Genomic DNA, 18,122 nt, shown 5'->3' with positions numbered 1-18,122 from the left:
GTGTCAAAGCAAGTCCAGGATGTTCCTTTACTGTTTAGAAAAATTTACAAGAATTTTGTCCAATTGCAAGAGTGAGCCATAAAATGAATTGGGTGGAGCTTGTGTGGCAAGTTCTTTCTTTTCTGGCCACTCAGTAACAGTAACACAGTGTCAGAACTGAGAAGTCATAGGAAGTGCCCAAACAGATCTATTGGATGATTACGAAGAGGAATTTGATCCAGAGGTCTAGTACTGGCATCTGTGGTGTAGAAGTTAGGTGCTTCGCAATCTTTCTGCTGGGATGGGATCCCTTTCTTAGACTTTCTGCCAAGGTTGGCCTTCACAGGCAGAGTCAAACCCCGCCTCCTCGATGATCTACATTGGGATGATGGGGACGAAAAACACTGACAATTTGATTTTTAAAAAAAAATTTTTACAAGGCCTATTGCTAAAGAGGAGGAAGACAAGAAGGAAAGGACACAATATACCCGAGTAAATGATAATCCAGTTTATCTGAGTCTGAGGATATGTGTTCAATAATTCATGCTGGATATTTCACCTTAGGAGCAGTTGCACTTCCAGCTGGTGTTCACACCTTTTTAATTAACTAATCGAAGAGTTGTCACATGACCAGAGCCAGTGTCTGAATGACCAGGTTTATAGACTGCACCTCAGGTCAAGGAAATGTATCTGCCGCCTGATTTTCTCAGGGCATAACACATAATTCGAGGCAGGCGCTCGTATAAATAAAGTAATCAAGGAGACAGGCATTTTTGGGGGCCTTTCGGCAAATATTTTGTCATTTCTTTTTTTAGGTTCAATACTTTTGGTGTCCACATGAGAACACATTTCTGTGTGGACTGTACTGAAAAATATTAACCAAAGGCACAAAAAAACATAATTTGCGGTTTCAGAGGACACTCAAGCTTTTGGAGTCACCAAACTTTGGCGGTCATTTTCTAATTTTACCCCTGGCACCAGGCGACCCCCACCTCCTTGTACTGCAAATACAGTCGAACCTGTGTAAGATGGAATCGCAAGAGAGACAGAAAAAAATTCCGTCTTAGTCATTTTCCGTCTTTGGAGATTTAGGGGGAGATGGAGTGAGGTTTCAAAGGCCCAGCCAATGAGACATCAAGGATCGTTTGTCCAGTCAGCAAGCAGTGGTCAAAACTTCACACGTCTCAACTGCCATCCTCTCCATGCGTCAGTCCTACTTATCCAATTACCACCAGTGCTTGCATTTCATAGGACCACTGTCTGACCTTTTAAAAACAGAAACGTTTGAACATCTTTGCTTCCACCCTTAGCCCCACCCATCGGTGTAACGAGCACAGTTAACCAATGCCACCCCTCACTGCCATGTAATGATTCAAGGAACTCTTTTCTCAGCTGGCCGTACTATCAGGACGGTTGGCATCGGTCAAACTAATTTCACACCACAGGCTCCTGGCTACCCAGGAAAGTTTCCGTGATGGCTCCTTGCTACTCGAGCACTTTCACTGGCACTCGTAAGATTTCCCACTAACACCACTCTGACCATCTGCATCGCTCAGGGCTCACATAGATGGGGTAACATATACCCCAAGAAGGTTATACAGTAATGTCCTTGATCTACCCCAAAACTGCACCCCTACTCCCCTTCTTCGCCCGGCGGCATGGCGTTAAGTTTAGAGCCAGCGGAGCCAAACTTGCGAGTTTTGTTTCTAATCAGGACTGAGCAGGCAAAGCATTTTCCGTCTCAGACAGGTGAAACCCAAGGAATGGAGCGGATTTTTCTTTGCATTTTCGTGTTGGACAGGTTTCTGTTTTATACAGATAATTAGAATTAAAGAGGAATATATCAAGGGGGGAGCAGGGAGATTCCATTAAGACAGGTTTCCGTCTTACACAGGTTTCCAATAAGGCAGGTTCGACTGTATCTTTACTTAAATGGATACTTTTTTGCCAAAAGCAAGACAAATGAACACGTTTTGAGATGACACTAATAACTCCATATGCCCAAAAACTGACGAGCGCCTGATTCCACTGTGTCAAGACCCATAGGAGAACCGCACCAGCAGAATGTGCTCACAGATGTATCTGAGGATTTTTTTTTCTTCCAACACCTATGGTACTGCGAACGAGAGTACTCGCGAAGCCTGACTGCTTCCCCAGGACCGCGGATGAGTATACTCTCAAGCGAAATGACCTAGATCTACACAAAAGCCTGTCGATGTTTTCCTTTACATATTTACAGGGTCCCCACCAGGTCGGGAAATCGGGAAAAAGTCGGGAGTTTCGAGATGGGTCGGTAAGTAGGGAAAGGATAAGGCCTGTGTAATGTGTAGCTATCTCCACAGTATGGTTGATGAATCCTGAAGAGGAAACGTAATTGAACTGCTGTGGCGGAAGTGTATGTGTGACATCAAGGCTCGATCGGGAAGAATCAAGATCTATTTTCGCTTTCGTTACCGCCCAGAAATTTTCCGATAATAGTCTGATAGATAACGCAACATTTGTAACATGCAGGTTATGCATTATGAACGCTGTGTCGCCTTGAAAATAAATCAATATATTAAAAATTGCCCTCTGCTGTCGCTTGTGGAAAAAAGAAAGAAAAAGAACTTATACAAGCGTCTTGACAGGTACGCCCTCGTGACCGGTCAATGAACCTGTGAGTACCGGCGGTCTGAGCGCTGTGAATGTAGGACTCCTTTTTACACTCGTGGAAGGGGATTGTGGTGGGGGGGCTGAAGGCAACGCTAGACGACAAAAACTGAACTTGGAAGCACATTTTTTAGCATTTTGATAACTACTTTAGAGCTCTCTGCATAGCGCGCGTTGGTGCAGGCCTTGTGTGGAATCGGGATCCGTCATTCCTTGTTATTGAACTAAAGTGTTTGCGTTTCATTGGATGGGGTGATTGTAAGTTATATCTGTATTTTAGCTTTCTGTTCCAGATTGGCAGATTTCCAGTGTCACTGCATCCCCCCCCCCCCCCCCCCCCCAGTTCTTACACCTCTCACACTGAATAGGTGTACTTGAGCCATTCTAGTTATTACACTAATATTACTCTTCTTTAAGTTGCAGCAATGGTTTTCGTTTTCACGTTTATTATATGAATCACGACACCCAGACTGGTTACTGACAGTCGATATTCTAGTTCTAGGTCTTTTCTCAGGTTCAAAACAGGATTCATTTTTTATATAGGGCCTATAGTAATAGTTTGTTATGTTGGCTAATATGATGAGGGGAAAATATAAATAAGTAAGAACAGACTGAAATAGCGAAGTCTCTCAAGATCCCAGTGCCACACTGACATGTTGTAGACTGGATATAATGTACCTACATGTGTGTGTGTGTGTGTGTATTCACAAACGTATACATGACCTGTATTATATAAGATAAATGGAGCACACGCTTTCATTGCTTTCATTGTTATGTAACGTGTTCCTGGAAAATGGATGAGGCCCCTCCCTTGGAAAATTGAGAAGCGGGTTGGCAGTCACCCAGTATTATAGTCATCTATTGTTTAAAGACTATACTACAAAATGTACATTTGCATTCATTTATAGACATTTTGACTTTTTATCATTGATAGATTGGCTTTTTTGGGGATCATTCTTGACGCGCAGCGGCCTGATTTTTCCCTCGTATTGGAGTCTTGAAAAAAATTTGGGGGTCTTGAAAAAAAATTTCCAGGATTTGGTGAGGACCCTGTATTTATGTTTTCATTAAACTATCAATCAGTTTCATTTTGATATTTTGCTTCCAGTTTCTGTCATTTTAATGTGAAAATCAATAAAATGAGTATTTCACTAAACCTGAGGTGCTCAGTGAAATTTGTATGGACACAGACAGTTTTGAATCGGACAATGACCTTGACTATTTCGATCAGAAGTCTTCAGATCAAGTAGAAAGTGATGAAAAATAAAATGTTAACAGAATGGTGAAATTTCATTATATCTATAACTCCACTAGAGGCATAGTAACTAATATCTCACATAGTCAGAAAGCGAACGGCAGCTCAGATCCTGAAAGTCAAGTGTCAGGCCAGTCTTGTAGGTGTTCAGTGTCTTACAATTTATGTTATTTCATTTGCTATAACCGCAAGCTTTGTTTCAGGAAAAAGCATCTTATGATGGTCACTTGAAAAAGCATGGCAACTGAAATAAAAGGGTTTCAGAATCACAATACCCCGATTTGTACACATAAAAGATAAGCCTCACAATAATATTGAACTTTGTTACTATATTATTTATTCAATTTCCAACACATTCAGTTTCAGAATCTGCACAATTTTGCTACATCAGGTAAAGTTCTGAAACAATCTAATTAATTTTTTTAATACATGCAAATGCAAAAAAAAAAAAAAACCAAAATGTGTGAACAATAAACATATCACAGCATGCTGATTTGCAAGTCTCAAATCACACTTTCCGCAAGAAAAGTGCAAATCTCCCCGAAAGCCAAAAGTGTTTCAGTAAAGTAAACTTAAATCAGAAAAGAATCAACTAAAGAACGAGATCCAAGGGCACCCCCTCCCCCCACCACAGGATTGAATAGATACAAATATTCAAGACAAACATTTCTCTGAAAGTGAAAAGGGTTCCTACTTGAAGAACACTGGCTTTCCATCAATTCACAAATTTCTACTATCTTCCAAAAGAGATAGGGAGTGGGCGAGAATAGGAAACTGATTCATGCTCTTCTGACTAGTAGCTTCATTTTTAAAAAAGGACTTTCTTTCCCTGTCTATACGAGTGCTGATCAATTTATATCAGTAAGCAACATAATAAAATTGCCCATGTTCAAACTAAAACGTGATTTTTTTCTGAATCTCAAGGACAAAATTTTAATTTGAGACTTTATTGTTTATTAGAAAAACACACACACACACGAGAAGGGCAGAAAACACAGAGAGTAAGCCTTTCATATCAAGGTGCTTCTTGCATATTGACCGACACCTGGGGACAACAGTTATGCCAGCTCTCAAGGTCACACATCTAATATTCAACACAACGCACATGATGCGGGTCATTTCAGCTGACATACCATAATACTTTTTAAAAGAAATTACAGTGAGCAGCCCGTGCAACATTAAGGCACCCAAAATGTACATTGCACTTTGCTCCTCCAGTGTTGGTGAATTATTCTATAGGGTGTCTGAAGCTGCAGACGATTCATAACAGTTGTAAGGTTTAGTATAATGATTAATAACACTGCTTAAATGTTTTCCACATTAAAGCACCCACTGGTTCCGACAGCTGCGTCAACCAGCATAAAGAAACCATCCAACAAAATCAGATTGCGTGTGCACATGTCTTCTGTGTCAGTATCAGCCATCAGGTTGATCCTGGTCCTGCTGCGGATCACTCGTGTCAAAAGAACACCAGGGCATGGCTTGTTGCAAATGAGATACAACAGACTTTAAGTCTTTGATCTCAATCAAGTCGTAGATGATCACTTGTTTAAGCTTCCTGTGAAAACAAAAGAAAACCAAAAAATGAGAAACTTTACGTGACTCAGCCGTTATGATGATAAACAGTGTTATATGAACAAGCAGATTCTCTACAAATGCTCTGTCAATTTTCGAGCATCAGTTTACAGCGCATGAGATGTACTCGTAGATGTAAAAACATATGTGAGGCAGCTCGTCAGGTGCTCATCAAAATAATGAAATCGAAGAAAACGGCATTTTTCTTCCCATCTGGCAATTTTTGTCGAATTTTGAAATTTTGACTCAACACTTTTTATGTCTATTTAAAAACAATTTGCTGTGTGGCTTTTACTGAAAAACGTTGATTAAAGGAACAAACAATGTAAATTTACAGTTTTCAAGGACTCTCAAGCTTTGAAAGTCACCAAACTTTGGCGGCCATTTTCTCTCTTATTTTACCTCTGAAGTGAAAACAGGTGACCCCCACCTCCTTCAATCCAAAATATCTCAACTTGTATTCAAGATAAATGGATATTCATCTTTCATCAAAAGCAAAATACATGAGCAAGCTTTAATATGATACCAATAACTATACACGCCCAAAAATTGACGAGAGCCTGATTCCACCGCATGGTGACACATACATTTTCTTTTGTGAACTCCATCCTGTTTCCCTTTAAAAAATCACAAATTATCTTTTTTATGTGACACGACATCATAAGTGACATTACATGGTTGGTTCAAAAGAAGACATGCCGCAGATCAATTATGTGTATTGCTTTTTTGACTTAAATTAATATCTAAGCTGCTGGATGGCAACTCCCATTCATTTTTTATCCACCCTTGTATGGTATGTGTTTTTTCTCACACAGAGAACAGTAGAGAATGAGAAAAATGACCAATTTGCATTTTTTCAAGGAATTCTTAAGACCACTTTTTCAGAAAACGTATTTTTTGAAAATTGAAACTAAAGGCAATGGTAGGACATTTGTTTTAAAAAACTAATATGTGCAAATTTCATTAAGATCCATAAATTAGTAAAGTCAGTTGGGTTTTTTTTAAACGGTTAAAATTGTCGAAGCCAGCCTCTCCCCCCCCCCCCCCAACCCCCCTCAATGTCCAGGAGAAAAGGATTGTCTTGTTTTTTTATTTTTTAAATGGGGGGGGGGGGGGGGGTTTTACGGCACTCGCATTTACGGCACTCGCAACTGCATAAGGTCATATGAGCGCTCGGGACACATTAAACATTTTCAGTTGGCAGGAAATTTTGAATTTTGCCCGGCTGGCGGTCGAAGCCTACTCTTATCAATTTCAGACCACCAAGAGATCTTTAACGTGCGAAACTCTTTGCCCTTGTCTGAGAAGGCTAGGTGTAGATCTTGCCTACAGGAAGATCAGGGGTATCGCTGAAAGACAGCAGTAAGAAAGAGCCAAGGAGTAGCAGTAGGAAGGCTGCAGAAAGGGTCAGGAGCCCAGAGGAGGGGGCAAAAGAGGTGAAGGGGTGGGGGCAGAAAGTGGAGACCAAAGCAGACGATGGAACATTGCTAAAGAGCAGGAAAGGAGGTGAAAGGAGACAATTTTAGATAAGAAAATGTTTCCGTCGCTACCCGGATTCGAACCCAGGACGTTTGAATGAGAGGCGAACACCTTGACCTCTAGGCCACAAGAGCCCAACAAGGATTGTCTTAGACAAGAGGACATCTTGGGCAGTGTCACTATAATACTTTTTTTTTTAAAGTAAGGATGGAAATAAGAAGGGCAAGTTTGTTTGTTTTTTGACCGATGGTTGTTACAGCAGGTTCATCTGTACACCAAAAATGCCAGTGCTCAGGGATTGTTAAAGGGGTCCGGTCTCAAACAAGTGAATCAAATTAGAGTTTGTGCTTGGTGAAATCTGCGGTAAGAAACAGGACCAAAGAGTTGAGCTTTTATCTCAGTGTCTTCATGTTTGAAGCAGAGAGCAGTTCTCAAACTATGAACAAGCAGCAACATGGGTCCCTGACAAATGACCTGTTCTGAAGTGCAGCTTTCTCAGAAAAGCCAACGAAGGAGTAATGGAATCGGTTCAAGGAAGTTTTTTTCTTTCTTTTGCTCTTGTGAAATTGGTAAATTTGGCATTGCCAGCTGAAGTTAAGAAAACTATAGAGAAAACCACAAAAAAAGTGATTTGAAGATGGTGTGAGGTCTTTTCAGAATGGGTGATCTTATTTAGCTATACCCAAAATAAGCATTTCCATTTTTAGTCCAAATAAGCCAACTACATGTAGCATTGACATCTCAGAGAAAAAACATGGCAGTAGCATTATCCAGAAAAGGATATAATGTAGGTCTTTTTATTTCATAGGGGAATATTTCATCACAAAAGAGTTCCTTTCTCTTTCAGTGCAAGAAGTGATTTTTCTCCCTTATCACAAAACGTAGTCTGCCTTGTTCATATAAAGGGAATCTCAAAACTCAGTGCTTCGGGAACAAAAAACATTCAGTCTCACAAACTCACTTGAGCTCCTGGAGCTGTGCAAGACCTTTTTGTGTGATCATCGGGCACCGGCTGATGTCAAGCGATTCCAGAGAGTCCTTCACAAAATGCAAGTGACCAAGAGCATCATCTTGAATGGTGCGGCATCCATGAAGCTTTATTGTTCTCACATGCTGAAGATCCTCTGGAATTAAAATTTGAAACAAGCATACTTCTTGTTATAAACTTTTAATGCAAAAGCAAAAATACGCAGACCTTTATTTAGCAAACCTTGGCTAAAAGAAAAGATATCTATTCTGTGAAAACAATATTTTCCAGTGCTTTCAAAATTATGTTACCTAATAAGTGCAAAAAAACACGATTTTCTCAACAACAACAAAAATCTTTTAAAAAACAATGAAATCACCATCAGCCTCACAATAATTTTTCTGTTCACATTTTTTAACAAATTATTTCTGTTCATAAAAAGATGCCTATGAAATACAAAAAAAATTCAACATCAATATTAATGTCGGTGCTCTGATGGAACCTCGCTAACTCGAATTTTGGCGATAATTGTTTTATTGTACCAAAAGATTCTGGATACCTTGATACACAAAGTGTCTTCTGTGTGAACAAATTATTACTTTTCAGTGATTATGCAATCTTTTATTACTATTATAAATATTAAATTCAGATTCATAAATTATACTACAATTGCTAGAAAATGCACTTCAAGTTTTGCGTGAACTTCCCTACCCAGCACAAGGCGATAAGTGATCTGCTGAACCACGCTAACGCTATATAGCAAGGTTACATCAGAGCACCGGTTAAGTGCAGCGGATCAGTGAACCTCTTATTCTTTCTCCAAGGGGTCACTTTCTTTATCAATTTCAGTTGATGTGTTTAGGGACAAAGAAATTGTAACCCACGCAAAATGTATAATAGCTCAATAGCTGGCCATTGGAACATACAGGAATTACCCAGAGCATGATAAACATGACACGTATTTTTTAAGTTTTAGTCAGTTTTACGACACTTGCGACACAATACGATCATATAACTGACGGAGATTAGAGGTGTTACAAGAGAGTAACAAACGCAAAAAAGGAGGGGAGATAAAGACGACAGATTTTTTTATAGGAAAGAAGGAGCAAACCACACCAGAGCACCCACCAACCACCCACTTTTAAACGTGTATTTAGAGACAAACCAAAAACAGCGAGGTTAGCCCAGGGCAAAATAAAGCCACATGTGCTCAGTTCTAACCTCAATAACACGTTAGCGAGGTTTAACCGAGCAGCACTTGAGATGGAGAACCTCACTAAACAAAAGATGTTTTGTGCTAACTCAGATTGCATAATACTGCCCTAAGCTATAAAACACATATTTCACTGCAGTATTTTGTCAAGGGCCAATCACAATATATTGACAAAATTTGATTGATAATGTATTAACATTAACAATGAGAGACAGTTTTATGTCTCTCCTGTAAAATTTTAAAATATGAGTTAACATGGTCCTAACAGAGCCCCGACAATTATATATATATATATTGATTATTTTCAGCTAATTCTCAGCATCTCAATGGCAACATGATACAAATCTAAAAGTTCATAACACTCAGTTGTGTAAAGACTTTTGCAATCAGTGGATATTTGTTTTCATTTTCCAGTTTTGCAGCTCTTTAGACTCACCATTATTTTCCACTTGTTTATCTGTAACTTTTACCACCTAAAAAGAAACACACGAAAAAAACCCACTTACTTAAATGTTCAAAGCCAAGACCAATGACATTTGTGGCTGTCAAGTCAATTTCTTCAATCTTGTAGCTTTCGAAATCAATGCTTGGGAGCAGATTGTAGTTCTTCAAATACTTAGTCGATGTTGTCCACTTTATAGTCCCTCCGTTCCGGAGGACCCACTCAGCACAAGCACGATCAGGTCCAGCCAAACGGACACGTTCTTCATCCACTCTGGAACATTTCAGATTTCAGTTCTTCAGTGAACAAAAATACACATAATATTATGATATATATATATATATATATATATATATATATATATAAAATATATATATACAGTCGAACCTGCCCTGACGGCACCTCTATAATACGGCCACCTGTACAAACGGCCACTTTCCATTTCCCCCCTTGCGTTTTTTCTATATAATTTAACTGTAAAACGGGCACCGGTCCACTGCGGCCGCGGCCACCATAATTTAATACACAACCCCTATCATATTAAGCAATAATACCTGTCTTAGACGGTCACCTTAGAGACTCCATTACGTTTTGTCATAAATTGTGCATTGGCCCCTGGCGTTGTGGGCGAGCCGTCATAATTCAATCACCTGTTGTTGTTGTTAGGAAGTCCCTCCAACTGATCATGTTGCGTAGGCCCCTCCCACTGTTGACCAATAGCTACCAATTTTCAGCTGCTGGTGAGGTAAGTGTGTGATCCCTTATAACCCATAAGCCCCGCCCAGAACTCATACACAAATTGTAAGTGAGATGAGTGGTCACTGTTTACCCAGTCTGCAACAAAGTAACAAAGAACGTCAACATGAACTTGTGACAGAATCGTCGCTCGTTCTCCGAGTGGTGGCGACCCATGTTTTTGTTTTAACATGGCACTCAGTCTTCCTCGTCTGATAAATTTTGTTTTATTGTCACCCTTGTGCAAAATCAACGACAAAATAAAAATTACAAACGAAATACAAACCAACAACAACAACACCAACAAAGACAACAACAATGCGGCTACTTTCGATTGAGACCTCAGATGGGAATGGTTTGTTTTCTTTATCTTGATCAGTCCTGCCTAAGACGGCCACTTTTCTCATTGACAATGGATGGCCGTCTTACACAGGTTTGACTGTATATATATATATATTAAATACAGTGGTCTTTGCCTGAGATCCCAGTGCTTGGGAGCAAGGAAAATGCGGGATATTAGGTAAACAAGATCTTTGCTGAATCATTAGTGAAAAGAATCCACCAAGACTGATAGTCAGGCCTACAATCAACAAAATTATCTCCCCTTACTCTAAAATGACCCAACGCACTCATTACTTACGGGGAGCAAAGAGTGGTTAACTTTGATGACCAATCACAATGGTTACTTCTTAATTTGATGACGTATGCCATTTTCACTTATCCAATCAGGAGTATCAAGATCTAGGTCTACCTATTGCCCCTCCCCTTTAACCTGTCCAAAATTTTTAGCTTTCCATCTCGGACAGAATTCTCAGTTCATGTTATAACCCATCATTTTGTGGCTTCGGTGGCCACCGGACTCATAATCGTGAAGCTGCCGGGTCTGGGGTTTCAGCCACGGGCCCGACCTTGTGTCCTTGGGAAAGGCACTTTACACGAATTTTCCTCACTTCACCAAGGTGGAAATGGGTACCCGGTCATAGACAGCAAAAGATCTTGTCAGTGTGTTAGTGTTTTAGCACCTACAAATGGCTGCTTACACTGTATGCTTCCCACGAAGTTGAGTTAGTTTCAGAATGCTCTCAGGTCTGCTGGGGTAATAGTATAGATTGTGAATCGCATAGAGCTTGCAGTTGAGCGGGGATTAGCGCTATACAAATGCTATCTATTATTTATTTTGTTGTGACTTCACCAAAATTCAAAGAATGAAAGGCAGGCTCACGGCAAACAAAAGACCATTTTACCCAAAAGCAATCGGATGTGGCCTTGCCGGCTTCACCCACCTAGCATGTGATGTAACTTCTGGAAGTGGGCTCAAATGCAGTGCGATGTTTGGGGAAAACCAAAAGCATCGACATGTTTCATATCTTGTCATGATTTTACATAGTAAAGTTTCTGTTTAAAAAAAACCCAGCAGGATCTTAAGAAAACCGGGATCATAAGCGGTGGGATTTTAGGCACAGATTACAGAACATAAAAACAAACAAAAAACAAAATTATATATGTGAGGCACCATGGTGAAACCAGGCTCTCATCAAAATAATGAAATCGAAGAAAATGACATTTTTATTGGTAAACACCTTTTATGTCCATTTAAAAACAAATTCCTGTGCGGATTTTACTGAAAAACATTGATCAAGGCACTATATACAGTAGTCTCTGCCTAAATGCACGGTGCTCGGGAGGGCTCCTTAGTGTGTGTTTATACGGAACGTACGTTTACATGAATTTGTGCAAAGGGAGGATGGGACGCAGTCATCTCAATTCCTTGATATTCTAGTGACCTCCCTTGGAGGTGGGGGTCACTCGTCGAAAATGTGACGACATGTGACTGTTTTGTGAAGCATTCTCCGACTGCGATTAAGAATACAGAAGCAATGAATGGGTGAGTCAAACCTAAGAAGAGAAGACCAAAGATGACATGGAGGCGAGCGGTACAAGCGGAAATTGAAAAAGCGGGGACATCATGGAAACAGATAGAAAGGGATGCTCAGGACAGGCTTCGCTGGAGTAATACTGTTGATGGCCTGTGCTGCACTGGGAGTTAAAAAGGGCAAGAGAGAGAGAGAATGGGCGGGTTAGGGCAGAAAGACAGACTCAATGCAATAATATGCACCATAAAAGGTCAGGAACAAGATAACCTAAAAGGAAACAGTTGGTTATAGTCATAGAGACGACGGTCCAGCCACGTGACTTTCCCAGCCCAGAGTGTAAATTCATAGACGACATCACAATTATAGATCTCTATATTCAGAGAAACTTTTCTCTTCTGATTCCTTGAACAAGTACAGTGGAAACTACATACAACAGGCCCGGTAATAACAGGGATCTGGTTATAACAGGGATTTTTTAAATCCCCTTTTTTTCCTACTCTTTGTCTCTATTAAAAGTTATCAAAAATAACAGTGCCTCATCGGAGCCCAATCAGTTATAACAGGGACAAAGGCTCGTTAACAATGTGTAAAACATGAGAGAGAGAGAGAGAGAGAGAGAGAGAGAGAGAGAGAGAGAGAGAAAGAGAAAGAGAGAGAGAGAGATGGTAACGCAGTGATATAAGTCTCGCTACACGCACGCGTAGTGAGTCATGTACCTCTGTTCGTGGGTACTTCTGGCAAGGGAAACTGGCTACAAATAAATACAGCTGGAATAGTCCACAAATGCTTACTTCCCTTGCATTTCTGATTTAACAGGGATCTGTTATAATAGGACTTTTTATCTGGTCCCACCATCCCTGTTATATCAGGTTTCCACTGTACATCATAAGTTCTTCGAGTGCAGCTGATAAGGCTTACTTGACTAATCTTTAATCCTATAGAGGCCTATCTAGTGTTTTATAGCATTCATGCTTGTTGAGCATTACAGGCCTAGGTCTAGCTAAACATTATATGCAGTCACCTAAACACCAGTCAGAAACCTTCTCTCAAAGATGTATTTCCAGTGACCAATAAAAAAAAACCCATTTCAGTCGCCCAACCCCCCAACATTTCACCGACTAGTCCTAGACCTATGTTTCTGTGGAAAGTTGGGTGTGAAAAAGCTGCCCATCACTCTGTTTGTTCGGCGCGAGGGGCCGTCTCACCAAGCTACCAAATATCCGGTTTGCCAGGCTTGTCTTCCATGCAAGCTGTGTAGGCTGCAGTGAAAATTTCCCCTTGTCCAGCTTTACCAGTCGGTGTGTTTTGCGGATCAGAGCGTGCGTTTAGAGAAAGTGACCGTGCATTTGTATGTCTAAATTATATAGTAAAAATCCCGTCATATGACGAAAGCGTGCGTTTGGGCAGAGCTTGCTTTTGTATGGTGTTCATTTTGACAGAGACTACTGTATGTAAATTTACTGTTTTCATGGACTCTCCAGCTTTGGAAATCACCAAACTTTAGCGGCCATTTCATCACTTATTTTACCTCAGAAACCAGGTCATCCCCACTTCCTTCAATCCAAAATATCTCAAACTCTATTGAATACAGATATGTAATTTTCCCGGTGTCGAAAGCAAGACAAATGATCAAGCTTTAAGATACCAATAACCCACTGTGCCCAAAAATTGACAAGCGCCTGATTCCACTGCGTGTCACACACACACACACATAATTACAAATTTATTCCGAATGCTCCTGTGTAACATACATCTACTAAAAACAAACATCACACTGGGTAGAAATGAATTTTCCATGCAATAAGCACACAGTTTGATTATAAATAAGAAAGATTTGCTTGAGTTTCCTTGATTTATGTGATGCTGTCCACCAGCTGAACTGGTGCACCTTATACAAAGAGTTGAAGATAAGAGCAAGTGCAGTCACGCACCTCCCCCACTTTAAAAAGCAAAATTAAAAGGTCAACTTTTCTATAACTACGTATTAAAATGCAACTAATTGAGTAATTGAAGCCCTGAATTGTTATTGGGAAAGTGCATATTCTTTCAAAATATTGTTGATTAACATCATGAAAAAAGCATCAAGTGCATAAAAATCATCACAAATCTTTCTAAGAATCTTTCTGAGCAGTTACTCACTTGTTAAAAGCAACATCCAGACCCCAGAATGTCCTCTTGGGAATGTTGGCAAATACAGACTGTTGAAGCAAAATTTCTCTCTTCCATGAAGACCTTCGGGAATTTACAGAGCCTGCCAAAGAACATCCCTGTATCCCTGCAGGCAATCTCTAAACACAGAGAAGGCAAAAGATAAGTTAGATAAAGCATTCCAAATAATTTAAAATACATGTCTAGGCATATAGGCCTATTCACAATAGATACCAAGAAAATATAATGAGTCCTTTTCAATTTCATATCATTTACCCACGTCTCTCACATTTTGTTTTTGACCAAACCAAACTTCGAGTTCTATTCTTGAACTAACTGAAACAAAAACCACGTTTAATTCAGTCTGAAACTGCATTTCTTGGACAGTCACCATTACATCCATCAATGAAACAATTGTTAAACAAACAGCTGGAGCATATTTATCTCAATAAAATAAGTACACAAAAATATTTAGAACACAGAATTATTGAGTACTAATGTCATCAGACAGAAGTTTCCTCAACACAACAGAAGTCAACGGAGTTCTGGTTAATTTCCCATTATTTTGATTTAATTGAAATGGCTTATATAGTCAGTCATATAGAGAGAGTCCTCGTTATACCGCCAACCTTGGGACAAGCATGAAGTTGGCAAGTAGTACGACTGGATTCTAAAGCTGACCTCTGTTAAAAAGCTGCGACTGCCAGATGTCAAGGGAAATTATTTTGCAGTGTGGTCTGTTTAAAAAGTGTTTCTTCGTTGGTTAATTACATGTACAGTCAAAACCCGTTATACCCCCTACCTTGGGACAAACACGAAGTTGGCAGTATAGCAGGACTGGCGGTATAATAGGATAGTACCAATTGTCATCTTGAAAAGAGGGACTAGTACAGACTATAAAAAAACTGTGGCCAGTCTCGATTCACCTAGATCTGTTTTTTCCAAATTGTCATGCGCAGGGGGAAAAAAAATTAACAACTATTCACATACAGTAACAGATCCACTTGAATTTTACATAAATTCAAACTGAAAATTTATGCCAGATCAGAAGCTAGGCTATGTGTTAAGGACCCTGTAGACGTACAGTTGTTTTTTCCTCGGTACTTATCAGTCCTCAGGCTGCCTCAGATCTTTCACACAGACTTTCAGTGAGTTCTCACAATCTAAAGGCCTCGCAGGAGCCCACCAGCCTTTTGGTCAACAGCACTGATATTTTTTGTCACGCCAAATATTTTGCCAGCCGATTAAGGTGGCACAGTTCATTTGAAGTTCTCCAGGCAACTTTAAAAATTAATTCCATTTCTTTTTAAATATTGACCAAAGCTTAAAACTAAATAGAATACTATTTTCATAATCAGTGCAAATCAGGAGCAAATCAGTGACAAACGCTAGAAATACACCCAACTCACAGAGACATGTGTGGGGAGAGAGATTATCAGCTACCGAGTGGGTGCCTGCGCACTGTGTGTAGTGTGCACCTCTGGTGGTCTGTTCCTTTCCGGAACAGTGAGGCAAATTTACAATAGTTTAATAAGGATAGCACAAATTAGACAGTTGGTGGATGGCGGCGTAAAGGCACAAATACTACGCTTATATATAGGTGTTCCTTTTCATACATGGCAAAACCTGGCGGTCAGCGGGGCTACAGGTATAAAGGGGGCGGTATAAATAATGCAGTTTGACTGTATTTCAACTTGAGAGTTTTGTATCTATCTCTTTCTCTCTCTCTCTCTCTCTCTTTCTTTGTGTGTGTGCACGCACATGTATGTGTAGTCTGTGTGTGTATAAATTCAACTGAAAATTTCATGTATATCCAGACCAGTGGCAACCAAATGCATGCTGCTTGAAATCTTCACCAAGAGAATACTGAAAAGGTGGAATGGGCCCGAAGGAAGCAAATTGGTAAAACACTAGCTCAACAGAGTTGTCTATGGGAAAGAGGGACATTTTCATAGTGCAACTGCTGAGTGGGTGCTGTGCATAGTGCATTTCTCTTGTGGGAGAGGGGGAGGGGAAGCTCTGCAAGATCACAGCTGACCTCTGCCATAATGCTGAGACACATCCATGAACAAAGTACATATTCTTTTTTTTCCCCAAGTCTTGTCTTTTTTTTCTTTGGGGAAGGGGGGGGGGGGGGTGTTCTATAGGAATCATACGCTGTCTGAAAAAGAGAATATATATATATATATATATTAACTCTGGCATGTTTCAGTCACGGGATCACTTTTCATCCGATTTTGTTACTTTTAGTTAGTGTAACTCAGCAGCCCGCCCGAGCCCTGAAGCAATTTTCCCGGTGTCGGTTAAGAAGTTAGCATTTTTGTCTACACTTGAAACAATATAACTTCTTTCCTATCCCACACAGCAAACCATTATGTACTAAAAGCTCATTGTCTTGAGATTTATTCTGTGTTAATTTCTGTGTCTTAGTTTTTGTTCTACACAAGTGTTTGTCGAGTCCCCAATATGTCCTATTTAAGTTACATCCTTTAGAATAAATTATATTTTAAAACGGCTCGACAGGTCTCTACAAAATCGATGTTAAACTGACTATGAATACTATTATGTCTTTTAACATGAAAAATCTTAAATATGCGCAGGTAGTAATAGTCAAGTTACAAATCAAGAGAAGAAATATGCACAGCGGTATTTTTTGACAAAATACTCAGCGTTGCCTTTTGTTTTACCATTAAACAAGAGAAAGCTACTCTCTGCTTTTGTTCATGAATCAAGTCTGTGTCTGTGGCAGCCAGCATACAACTAAGAAAAATAAATATTTATATGTATGCCATTTTTTAAAACATAAAACAGTGTAAATATATAGAGGTAGAAATAAACTTCTGTTTGGAATAAAAACAATGACAGCTAACACAAGATCCATTCTTAGTTTTTGTGTCAGAAATATGCGCGAAAATTATGAAATAAAAGAGATCAGAAAGTTGTCAGTTATTTTATGGTCATAGAAATGAAAAATAAAAACTGTAAAAGTCAAATCCTGATTCAGTGTCACTGAAAAGCTAGAAATTATTCTGAAAACCCAGTTATGAAAAGTCATCCCTGTTATAATTCTGTCAACTTACGAAACCTTGACCTAGCATTTTGAGAAAAGTAAGGAATTTCTAAAGTGTAACTGGTACTTTTCGTATTGCACAGTTGCAGATGTATTCTGGCACTAAAATAGATTTGCACTTTTTCATAGAGAGACTACAGGGTATTTTGCAAACTTTTGAGAAAACATGCGAATATTCATGATTGTATTAAAAGAAAAGACAAAAAGTTGATAAAGTTACAGTATGTGGAGGAGTTAGTTTTTAGTGAATTGTGTGCCAGATGGATAAGTTGTAAAATTAAAGCTTTCTATTTAATGTGCAGATAGCATTTTTTCTGAGCATCTCCATCAATGTTATGTCGTTCATGTTCCAAAAGTTCCACAGTTTTTGCAGAGCTGTTTTATCTGTTTCATTGATTTTTCTCATTCATGATACTTGCCAAAAAAATATCTAGCATTGTCAACTTCAGAACAACGCGTCTAGCCAAATAACCAGACAAGTTACAAGGTCCGTTCTTTTTTTAGTCTTACTTACTTTACTTTTTCACCCTCTGTTGCCATTAAGCGTCGAGGGGAGATGCAGTTTTCTATGGTAGGCCAGCTCCGCAGCTCTTTCAGTTGTGATGTTATGTTTTCTTAGGGTTTCCTTGACACCCTCGATCCACATTTTGCGTGGCCTTCCTCTTCCTTTATAGCCTGAGTGCTTGGTGTTGTAGGCTCTCATGACTGGCAGGTCAGGTGACATGCGTAACAGGTG

General features: G+C 39.6%; 1 protein-coding gene across 1 annotated transcript in view; it reads right to left on the bottom strand.

The window, feature by feature from the left end:
* Nucleotides 1-4,197: 4,197 nt before the first annotated feature.
* LOC101859929 (ATP synthase subunit s, mitochondrial) overlaps nucleotides 4,198-18,122 on the bottom strand; it is a 19,801-nt gene continuing 5,876 nt past the window's right edge. Inside the window, exons 2-5 of the mRNA XM_005096652.3 lie at nucleotides 14,308-14,456; nucleotides 9,624-9,832; nucleotides 7,899-8,061; nucleotides 4,198-5,441 (exon numbers count right to left, since the gene is read on the bottom strand). Of these exons, the coding sequence (XP_005096709.1) occupies nucleotides 5,300-5,441; nucleotides 7,899-8,061; nucleotides 9,624-9,832; nucleotides 14,308-14,456 (663 nt within the window). The 3' untranslated portion in view covers nucleotides 4,198-5,299. The remainder of the gene's footprint in view (nucleotides 5,442-7,898; nucleotides 8,062-9,623; nucleotides 9,833-14,307; nucleotides 14,457-18,122) is intronic.

This window comes from Aplysia californica, unplaced genomic scaffold, assembly GCF_000002075.1.
Source record: "Aplysia californica isolate F4 #8 unplaced genomic scaffold, AplCal3.0 scaffold00134, whole genome shotgun sequence".
NCBI lineage: Eukaryota > Metazoa > Mollusca > Gastropoda > Aplysiida > Aplysiidae > Aplysia > Aplysia californica.
Note: the sequence above shows the minus strand (reverse complement) of the source record. Positions and strands in the feature narration are given on the sequence as shown.